Source organism: Carex rostrata, chromosome 10 (assembly GCF_964058835.1).
Source record: "Carex rostrata chromosome 10, lpCarRost1.2, whole genome shotgun sequence".
Lineage (NCBI taxonomy): Eukaryota > Viridiplantae > Streptophyta > Magnoliopsida > Poales > Cyperaceae > Carex > Carex rostrata.
In genome coordinates, this window is record NC_135927.1 from 2,624,870 (window position 1) to 2,636,213 (window position 11,344).

Here is an 11,344-nt window from a genome sequence, read left to right on the forward strand (position 1 = left end):
AGAATACGTGGATATTAAGCTCCATAATATGAGTAGGAGCATCTTCGCTTAGTATTTTATTTACCAACTTTTTTTTATTTTTTTTAGTATAAAATAAGTTGTTGTCAAAAATATTCGAGTTTCCAATCCGATTCGTCCGACTCTGACCGATTCATCAAATTCCAATTCTTCGATCAAGTGACTGATCCCGATTCCGATTATGATTTTTCCTTCTATGATATCTAATACACATTTTTCTCTTATTTCCTTTTGCTTTGGTTGGGTCACAACAGCCATTAATGGCTTTAACCGGAGCTTGCTTATATTTTTTATTAGAAATTCAGCTAAGAAAAATATATATTTGTGGTGCCATGAATCACGCATGTTAGGATGGTTATTAAGTGCAAACTCTAATCCTTGTCAATGAGTAATAATCAGATGGTTATTGTCCAGAGCTTGTGTCTTCTTTTACTTGGGACACTGGTTCTGCTAGATGTATTTTGTGAAAGAATTATTTTGCGTGAGTCTAATAGGAAGGCAATTTTTTTATTATTTTTGAAAGAATTATTTTATCAATTTCCCACACACACTCGATCTATCTGCAATGTTGTTGTTTTTATTTTTTATTTTTTTCAAATAGTTGTTCAAACTCAACCGTCGGATCAATATATATCTAGCAAAAAAGTTTGTTATTACAACGAATTGTGATTATACGCGATTTGTATTTTTTTTATTTTTGAATTCAATTGAATCCATCTTATTACTGTAAATTTTGTCTAAATAGAATTGTGATGATAAATATATATATTTTTTCTCTTGGGTATATCGTAGGAATAATAAAATAATTGTTCACGTGTAAAAAGCATGTTAAATAATTGTGGATGATATAGGATACAAGGTACTGTTGAGGCAGGAAAAACAGATCATGTGGAGGGTTCGAGCTGTCCACAAAAAGGTCATCAGCTAGGTCTCTTTGAAGAATGGGGTTTTCTATGGAGATGGAGAGGAAGGGGTCTTCAATATATTAAATGATGTAGAGCGCGCGGGTCCATCTAGCTACATCTGCTTCCAGACCGCATGCATGAGCATGATGCAACCTACAATAAAATGGAGCCATAGTTCATCCAGCTCTGCTTTCTTGATGCAGCCTGTATCCTTCTTTACATGGAGAGGGAGGGAGGGAGGAGTTATCTTGACGTACAGTACTGTACTTGTGTGGCAGAAACGACGGCACGAGGCTCGGTGGATGATGATGGGCAGAAAGGAAAGCAAATCTTATTTTATTTTATTTTTTCTTGATAGTAAAATATACAATCACAAAAGCGGAAAAGCCCCTACTATTTGGATTTATTAATCACTTGTAAAGGAGTTTTTTTTCTATTTAAACACCAACCCTCCTCAACCCTTAAAAGTCATCCAGCTAGTGGTAAAACAACTTGCTTACCTCTACCAAAAATCTTCTTAATTTTTTTCTCATATTTCTTTAAAAAAATGTACAAAATATATCTCTGTTTAAAATAATTTACAATTATGTACTGCCCTGAAAATTTTGTCCCATCCTATCCTATTTTGTTGTTCCCCCCTGCATCTAGAGAGATCCGAATTTGTGCATTTTAGATCAAAGTGACCCTTTTCTTTCACGTCAATAATAGTACATACAGATCTTTCATTATATATCCCTTTTCATTAATACTATTTATGATAAACTAGAACATTAGGAAAATATTCACATTTGATCATGTTATAGTCTAGGATTGTCAATAATGTCGGATTTCAAATTCATGCCGTCATGTTGAATTTTAAAATTTCAAGCTTCATTTTTTAAAATTATGAAATTATCAAAATAAAAAGCTGTTAAGTGATCCTTACTCGATATCCACCCTTCTATTAATTTATTTATATTTTATAATAGTGTTAGGATTAAGAATACACATTTTAAAATATAAAATGTAGTATATTTTTTCAGCTAATTCCTAGTCGATTTAATTTATATATATATACTTTAGTTTTTCTTTGTTTGTTTGTTAGTAACATAGACCAAAGAGAAATGGGCCGGTCATTTTGAATTTCATGTTGATCTATTAATTGATTTAAAGGATTATTTATAGTAACTAATTTTGGGCTAGCTTTATCGGATTACAGCCAGGCCCAAATTATTCTATGGATCTCGTTTTCTCAAGTTTTTCTCTCTCTCTCTTTCACTTTAGACATTCTTTTATTTTCCATTCTTTTAATTTTATTTTGTGAAAATTGTAAGTATAATCTTTCCCAATAAACCCATTTTTGGCAATTGTAAAAAAATACCATTCATTTAAAAAAAAAAATCAAACAATGAAAAATGAGAATAAGATGAACATTTGAAGCATTTTAATCCTTCGGATTAATTTAGATAATATCCTTGTTGATATGGCATCAATACTTGTAAAAACAAACAAATTGATCAGATAGCATAGGTGCGAACCGCCATTGGATCAGAGACGATGGCAAAGGTGAACACTTTTGCTATTGGGGCGAAGGCCATCGGTTCGAAAATAGTGGACTATTTAATTTTTTCAATGTCTTAGAAAAAAAATTTCCAACATAAACTTCTGTAAAAATCCCTCCCGTTAAGGACAAAATTAATTAATAAATTAATTAAGAAAAGAAACATCAAGTCCAACGAAGTGAAAAATGAAAATATTCCGCATAAATAGAAGAGCATCAAGAATAAAATGGTTCATGATAAATAAAAGAACACAATTATTCTTAGTACAAATAAGAAATGTGGACAGGAAATGGAAATGTACAGACCTACATTAATGCCAGGCAGAAGATGAACAGGATAGACGCCAAATATGTTATTATGAAAGGTACAAGGTTATTTGACTTTTCATACACCGCTTTACCGACGTGCACAACAAAAAATATGCTGGCAGGAGTTCCAAAAAACAGAGTGGTAACAAGGAGGAAGATGGCAATCGGCAAGCAAACTGGAGCAAGTGTCACATACATTCCTAATCCAAATGTTATAAGCATGAAACTTGCTGCAGCATAAAATGTAATAGTTGGATATTCAAACCGGCTGGGACGTGAATCATCCTGAACTTCAAAAAGAATCGAAATTAAGCTTAAGAATCCATTCATAAATGCCATGGAATTTGCTAGAATAAATGCTCGAAACATATATGTCCTTCCTAGAACTGGTGTACCGTTGTCTTGATTATAGCCTCCGGGGACTGTGAAACCGGCACCAAATGTTACAGTTGTGATAAGTACAGAGCCCAGTCCGATAACTTGAGCTCTCTCCCATCTATTTTTCGTTGGTGGTGCCATTATATCATCAAACCATTTTTTAGTAAATTTACAACCTTCTTTCTTAACGTACTCCCTAATATCGTCTTTCCTAATTGTATCCTGTAAGAGAACAGATATCAAAGTTAGCTTTTCTGACAAATATATAACAGTTACATATAATAAATAGTGATCAAGTTCTAACATGAATGAAATTTGCAAATGGGAAAAGATAAATATTTATATTCTTGGGTTATACTCCAATACTTGCACCGAAAAACTGGTAATAATATTAATCTCCAGAATCATTAAAGAAAAAAATCGAAGATTTCACATTTCTATCTCTCAATTATCACAATTAAATTTAATAGATTTGGTACCACTAAAGCTAAATGTTGAATTTTTTTTTTTTTTTGGCCTTTGTTAATCGGTTAAGATCAGTAGTTGGTAGTAACAGACGAGATAACTAAAACAAACAAATAATTTACTGATGTAATTCTTAATTTAAGCATATATACCTTATATTCTTCCAGTTTCCTCCTGCAAAGTTGGAGTGGTGTTAAGCCTTGCTTGTTTTGGACTGTTTCTGCATCGACATTCATCTTGTTTTTCCATATAGCGACCATAGTTTCCTTGTGTCCATTCATTGCTGCAATGTGCAATGGTGTATTTCCTTCATAATCCTTTGCATTATTCATTCTTGCAATCATTTCTCGATTGCTGGTCTTTTCAAATATCTCCTCAAAAATTTCATTCTTGTTCTCTTCCGCAGCAAAGTGGAAAAGGTTTCTTCCGTCAGAATCCAGCAACTCTCCATGATCAGGGTACTTTTCTATTAAATGCAATACCAATTCCTTGTTGCCCGTGCTTGCGGCTAAATGAACTGGCAACATTCCGGTGGAAAATTGGGTGTATCCCAGAGTACGGTCCTGTTCTAACATAGTCTGTACCATCTCAGTATAATTTTTGTCTATTGCTACGTTCAATGCCGAAAACATATTGTTGTTAACCCTATATGCCACTTCTGGGTCCAACTTCATCAACGCGAGGCCGATATCTATATTTCCGTATTTAGCAGCAACGTGCAAGGCTGTATCCCCACTTTCATTTGTATGTTCGAGAGCATCCTTCACGGCAAAAGGATCAATTTGAATGAGGTTGTAGATGACCTTCTCGTTTCCGACTTTCGCAGCACAGTGCAAAGGTGTCTCTAAATTCTTGTTTTGCGATTTTAATAGAGACACATCTCTTCGTAAAACCATCAAAGCAAGCTCGTTGTGCCCCTTACTAACAAGTAGGTGAAGAAGGGTGTCTCCACAACGTGTTGCACTTTGGAGCTCGGATTGGACAGTGGTGTTTGTCTTTATTTGTTTGGGAGAAGAATGTGAAGCCTCTTTTGTCACCTGATTAGACAATATAAAATTTAATTAAGTCATGATATGTTAATTTAATAGAAAAAGATATGTAAAACAGTAACAACTGTAGCTTTTTAATTACATCTAATAAATACATATTACATGTATATATAATTAAAGTGACCACAATCAGTATTTAGAAGCTTTATATTGTAATAACATATATATAATTGTGTTATAAAATTTGAGTGGTTCTGCGCAAGTTCAAAGAACCTGATAGATAAACTTCACATAATTTAATAAAATGAAAATTTTCATTGCTGGATTGTGAATTTATACAAAATAAATTTTAAAATAATGATCTCTGGATCGACTTGTATATATAAGAATTATAGGAGTAAAACTAGGGTGCTCTTAAGTTCATCAAATCCCTTGGTGAACTCAAGTCTAAAACTCATCGAATCGGCTTTAAATAATGAATTTGAACTGTTGAAACTCGCCACTCTTACAAGTGACACTTCTACATGTGAAAATTTTAAACATTCGAATTAATTTAGTATAAAGTCAAGCAGTCAAAATTAGAAGGTTAATAAATTAATTTTAATGCATTCATTTTTAAAAAAAATTTTGACCACTTGACTCTGTACAAATTTTATTTTTTTTACATGTAAATGTATCACTCATAAGATAGACGGGTTTCAACAGTTTGGATCCATCATTTAAAACTAATTTGATGGGTTTTAGATTTGAGTTCATCAAGGAACTTGGTGAACTTAAGAACACCCTAGTTTTACTCGAATTATAATAAAAAAAAAGAGCGATTCTATATATAACTTTCCATCAGCACTTTTTTTTTTTTTTTTTTTTTTTTGTCTTCCACTAAAAACAGAAATCGCAAATTACTAAATCAAACTAAAATATGCCATGCATGCATGCGTAAACCAACAATTAGCTACACTTTTATTAGAAAGTAGGTTTAGGCCTACTATTTTTCATTTATTAAAAAATAAAAATAAAAACGATTTACATGTTCTAGCAGTAATGGCATGTGGCCAACAATATTTAGCTTGTCATCAGAAAATAGATCTCGGGTGTTCTCATTAAGGAATGGAATGTACATCAAGCATGAACTACAAACGTGATCTTTGGTTATGGGCTTTCTGACCACGACGGAATTGGTGAGGTTAATATTAGTTCAGTTAGTTAGAATAGTCACCAATTCAACTTTCTGATTGGAATAGCAAACCAACCTGGTGACTATATATATATATATATATATATATATATATCCGGCTAAATTGCTGCTGGCAGCCGTTCTGCTCAAGTACTACCGGGGCTATATTTAGCCGTGTGATCTCCAAACAACAAATCCAAACCGTTAGATGTTTAATCTATATTATAATCTACTTGGAGACCAAATTTTACATTTTTTGAAATTTTTTTACTATTTATTAAGCTAGTTTGAAAACCGTTGTTCTGCAGAAATTTACTGAAAATAGCGGTTTTCAAACCAGCTTAATAAATAGTAAAAAAATTCCAAAAAATGTAAAATTTGGTCTCCAAGTAGATTATAATATAGATTAAACATCTAACGGTTTGGATTTGTTGTTTGGACATCACACGGCTAAATATAGCCCCGGCAGCACTTGGGCAGAACTGCTGCCAGCAGCAATTTAGCCGGATATATATATATATATATAGAGGTAGGATAATAAACAATCGATTGTTCCTAGCCTCCCGTGCAACCAAGTCATTTTTCAATTTTCAAAGTCCAAATGATCGATCTAAACCGTTAGATGTGATCTCCGTATTAAAATGTAGTAGGAGACCAAATTTTACATTTTTTGGAATTTTTTTACTATTTATTAAGCCACTTTGAAAATTGCTAATCCAACGGTAGCTGCTGATTTTACTGTTTAGTTAAGCCACCGTTGGATCAGCGATTTTCAAAGTGGCTTAATAAATAGTAAAAAAATTCCAAAAAATGTAAAATTTGGTCTCGTAGCACATTTTAATATGGAGATCACATCTAACGGTTTGGATCAATCATTTAGACTTTAAAAATTAAAAAATGACTTGGTTGTACGGGAGGCTAGGAACAATCGATTGTTTATTAGCCTACCTCTATATATATATATATATATATATATATATATATATCGAACTACCCAAGTACCCAACCATCCAAACACAAATTAAACAAATTTTGAAATACTAATGGAATAATAATAATGCTACTAATTGATTTGGCAATAAATCTATTGATCCAAAATTGAGCCATATATTGTTTGACAATAAATATATTAGCGGTCTCCATAATATTACGACTGACAAAAGGAATTTCACAGCAAATTAACCAATTGAGATAATTGGTTGCTTTTTTTTTTTAAATAAATATAACTTTTTCAATTACAGGATTTGCAATTCCCTCTGTGCTCCCTCCGTTTAATTAGGTACTTTACAAACACTATAAATATAAGCAAGAAATAGTTTGTAAAATATTACCAGAATTTCTGTTGGTTCTTCCTGTTGTAGTCCAAGACGTCGTACTAATACATCGTTATTGCCTTCTGTTGCTGCCATGAAAAGATCAAATGGCATAACGGGGCGTAACTCGGACACCATTTCACTTGATCTAATGCTTTGGGTGGATGGAATGGCCATTACTATCACGCTTAGCTTGAATTGTTCTTACTCTTTTGTGGAGGAGGATAGATTGTTGGGGAAGAGTTGTGCGCAGTTACCGTATGTTGCACATTGGAAATATTTTATAGTGGAATCTGACGGTCAATAATTTGTTAGATTAAATTAAATTAACTTCTGACAGGTAGCATGGGGAGGCCTTAACTGGGGGAGACCGATTCGTCTCTCTCCTTGTTTTATAGATATTATGTTATCTCCTCTAAAATCTAAAATTGAAGTCCACTTGAGTCTTGTCCAAATTATTGATGCTGAGCTGGATTACAGAGATTGGAGAGCGGTAGGTCCATGACCAGCTCAAACATAATTATTGAGCCTGATCCAATTATATATATATACTAGTTATGGACCCACGCGTTGCAGTGGGAATTTATAGTATTTGTTTGTTATAATTTTTCAATTTATGAAAATTTAGATGATATGTAAACAATTATGAGCTCTTCACTTCTCTTTTTCAGGCCTCACTATGCTTTATTCTTTCTTTAGTTTCTTAGCAAGGACACAAGAAGTTTTTTTTTTTTATTATAATTTCTGTTTAGGTAGACTTTTATAATTTGGATACAACTTATAAACATGGATAATGCATTGTAACTAATATGTGCAATAAAAAATAAAGCAACATAACATTAAAATAATCAACATTTTTATCTCATGATCTTAGCTGGCCAAGAAAAGACATTGTCTTTCTTTGCATCAAACTTTGTACTACATGAATATATTCTAGACTCATCAAATTTGTGAGAAAAAAATGCACCAACAAAATGGTCAAGAGAACTTGACATAGATAAGAAAAGAATCATGCTTCATGTGCTGATGGTACGTGTGTATTGTGCGGTGCTCCTCAGCATCTTGGTAGAATGAGAGAATGATTGTGTCAATTGACATCTCAACTACTGCAAAGAAAAGGGTTGCCACAATGTAACCCAGGACCCAACACACCGGCCTACAGTTAAAAATTTGAATTAAGAATCTTGGATTTTAATGTAGGAACTTAAAATTTGTAAATTCCACAAGTACCTACAAAAATTGAAATTTACAAATTTTGAGTAAGTAAATTTTGAATGTTCTATGCTGGATGGCACGTACCTTTATAGCATGTTCAGGTATCCAATCATTTATATCAAATACCAAGTGATACCTAAGTAATTATTGATTTAAAATAAAATGAGAGCTTACCAGAACTGGGAAAAGAGGAGATGAAATCTTGTTGTGTATTTGTACGTGTCCAGCATCAAAAGGCCAAACAACGCACAAAATAGAGTCACATAAAGCTTCCCAAGAAATAATATAATGTTTCCAATTACATTCCCTTTCCTGATACGCAAAATATTGTTCATTATATGACCTGTAGCAATTGAATAAACCTTGCAAAAGCTTTTTTCTGTAATTGCTTTCTACAAAAACCAGATCAATAGCAAGTTACGATATAAAGAAAGATCACGAAGCCTCATAAGATTTCCTAACATATTTTCATTGGTCAATGATTTTTCTTCATGTTTAAAGCAACAAATAAGATGCACATATTGTTTGCACTGTGTGGCCAGAAAACACCAAATCTAACATATGCAATAGGTTTTTAAATTAGCATAAAAGTAAGGCTATGGTAATAGACATATCACAGACAGTCCTACGTTGTGGACTCATATCTTCGGATTTTTAGTCCAAACAACCGATCTGAACCATTCAAAATGCATAATGATAGCATGATTATTTATTTATTATAAATTATAGAAAAATAAATTATAAAAGGCTTCAGTGCATTACAAAGACAAAGACAGATGTAATTAGTACCTTTGAGAGAAACAAAAGGCTTTCTGAGTTCATCTATGTTGCCTTCCATTAGGTCACCTAAAATATTTAACGTATAACACATGTACACAAATTTAATTATTTACATAAATATTATATATCAGATGGTACACAAATAAAGGCTAATTTGGTGAGTTTTTGAACTGGATATGTTATATCTGTCGCCTAAAGATGATACTTGATATTTGCCAGGTTGTAGAGTAGCTAATTTTGTACTGATTGGCTATGTGTAAGCAAGTTACTCCTTTCATTCAGTTCATTCCTTATTCTTCATCTTTGTTTCAAATTATTACTTACAATAAATCAATGATGTCACGCATACACCAAATATTTACATTACATTAGAAGGGGATCTTAGGAGAATTAGCAATGCTTGCCTTGCCGTGTTGGAATTTTGAGCTTCGTTGCAATAGTTGCAGTGGTCAAGCAATGTATGCCCTGTCAAATCCTCTTCCAACCTTCAAACTAAATATTATATTGTACAATATTATATTATGGCATCATATCTATAGCTTTCTGAAACAATTTTCACTGACAGATAATAAATTGAAAGAGGTATAAATGTACTACTTTCATAACCAATGCATATTTGGTACCTCAATGACAAAATGAGCCGACAACTAACCAGACCTTTTATCTAAAACTCCCTTCAGTATTGGTGATTGCCCAATTCAATTAATTCCAGATATTTGGCTTACCAGATAATTTCAGATTAATAGTTACCCAATTCAAATAAATTCCAGATATTAAGCAAGTTATAGTAAATGTTTAATTAGTGTTAATTGGTGACTTGGCGCAAAACAGTACTTACCCCTGAATCCTTAACTCTTGATTCACATTACTTCATTTGTATATGAGGCTAATTATAAATAAACGGCGAGGGTTGAATTGGGTAAGTATTAACCAGTTCAGGGTTATGACGGTGATGTACCAGTCTCGTCACCTAATATCTAGTTTTGAAAAAACAGGGGCACTGAGGAGCACAATTAACACTATATGTTGTAAATAAACTATGGTTGAAATTCATCTCTAATTTCATTTCATATACACAATTTCAGTTGAATTATAGGTAAAACTCTCATGATTACCCTTCTAATTTAGTTCATTCATCCACGTTTTTTTAAATAAAAAATTATATTTTTACCAAGGCTACTACTAAAGTCCAATTGCCTACATGTAACAATCAATTGCTCCTTGCTATACCTGGTAAAAGTAATCGTATTGGCACAGTAAAGTATCATAACAGTAATGGCACAAACTTATAAGTTACAATTCTTCCCAAATTTAAATTTCCGAATGATTTTGTTCAAGTGCCCTTTTCCCAATACCAAGAGAGCAAACTGCAAGTTCACAAATAAAAATTAACTTAAAAAATGCATATACCTTGGATAATAGAAGAGCAATGGCAACTTGAAAAGCTTGCTGTACAAGAACCCCTTTGACGACGGTACGCTTCAAAACAACATTTTTCACATATTCTTCCCCTTTCATCTGTACTCATCCCATCCATCCCATCCATCCAGTAACATATACATACCAAAATATAACCAATAGACAGCAATCTGTGAAAACATTTTGATGAAGGCCGAAAATGGGTAAAGACAGGTACCAAGGTCGTGGTGCTGCCCAACGACATCACCTCCTGGTCGTGCTTCCAATCCACGAACACAAGCGACACCGAGGCACACATGCAAAAAAAAACCCTAACAGGTAGAGTATTGAGCGACTCAAAAACCTAGGGCCAAGGAGGAGAAGGCCGGAGATGCGGATCGCGGAGAGCACCGTGCGCGGCGCGTCTGGGGGGATGGTCGCTTCGCTGTCTCGCTGGTGGGGATTAGGTTAGGGTTAGTAACTTAGGTCAGAGAAGGCAGAGATGGGATCACGGAGAGCACCTCAATTTTCTCCAAAGATAAAGAGGAAGTGTAGGGATTGAGGGAAGAAAAGAAAGCCAGCTACTGAGGAGACGAAGAGAGAAAAGGAAAGAGAGAGGATCCCAAGAGACAAAAGAGGGAGGAGATGAAGATGGAGAAAGAGAGAAGTGGATTCGTTTTCCTGCCAGCGACTGAGGGAGAAAGAAAAATCCATGTATTTTTGTATGTTGCAGGTTGATTTATAATTAATTTCAGATTTGTACATAAATGGATACATAAAATACATACATAATATCTCATATTTAACAGAGTAGTTTATAATGGTTGGATTCGGTGAATGAAAGGCTGAGATCGTCTCTG

General features: G+C 33.4%; 1 protein-coding gene and 1 long non-coding RNA gene across 4 annotated transcripts; both read right to left on the reverse strand.

Moving 5' to 3' along the window:
- Window positions 1-2,769: 2,769 nt before the first annotated feature.
- On the reverse strand, window positions 2,770-7,311 carry LOC144560847 (protein ACCELERATED CELL DEATH 6-like). Its single transcript, XM_078310076.1, has 3 exons — window positions 7,110-7,311; window positions 3,738-4,652; window positions 2,770-3,372 (listed from the first exon to the last, which is right to left on the reverse strand). The coding sequence occupies exons 1-3, from the start codon at window positions 7,266-7,268 to the stop codon at window positions 2,770-2,772; spliced, it is 1,677 nt and encodes a 558-aa protein (XP_078166202.1). The 5' UTR covers window positions 7,269-7,311.
- A 619-nt stretch (window positions 7,312-7,930) lies between these two features.
- LOC144560138 (uncharacterized) lies at window positions 7,931-11,092 on the reverse strand. Of its 3 annotated transcripts, none has more exons than XR_013513340.1 (5): window positions 10,497-11,092; window positions 9,411-9,578; window positions 9,096-9,152; window positions 8,481-8,698; window positions 7,931-8,197 (listed from the first exon to the last, which is right to left on the reverse strand). It is a non-coding gene; the product is annotated as an uncharacterized LOC144560138 (long non-coding RNA). The 3 variants fall into 3 exon arrangements; XR_013513339.1 differs by having other exon boundaries at window positions 8,481-8,618; window positions 10,497-11,087; XR_013513341.1 differs by having other exon boundaries at window positions 8,481-8,618; window positions 9,491-9,578; window positions 10,497-11,084.
- Between the last annotated feature and the right edge of the window lie 252 nt (window positions 11,093-11,344).

What these genes read in the sequence shown, in the direction of transcription:
- LOC144560847 (XM_078310076.1), bottom strand. Translation starts at nt 7,268, where the DNA reads ATGGCCATTCCATCCACCCAAAGCATTAGATCAAGTGAAATGGTGTCC. An exon ending in AAGAACCAACAGAAATTCTG is followed by an intron (nt 4,653 to 7,109) that starts GTAATATTTTAC and finishes TTGTCTAATCAG; the next exon opens with GTGACAAAAGAGGCTTCACA. An exon ending in TTAAATTAAGAATTACATCA is followed by an intron (nt 3,373 to 3,737) that starts GTAAATTATTTG and finishes GTTCTCTTACAG; the next exon opens with GATACAATTAGGAAAGACGA.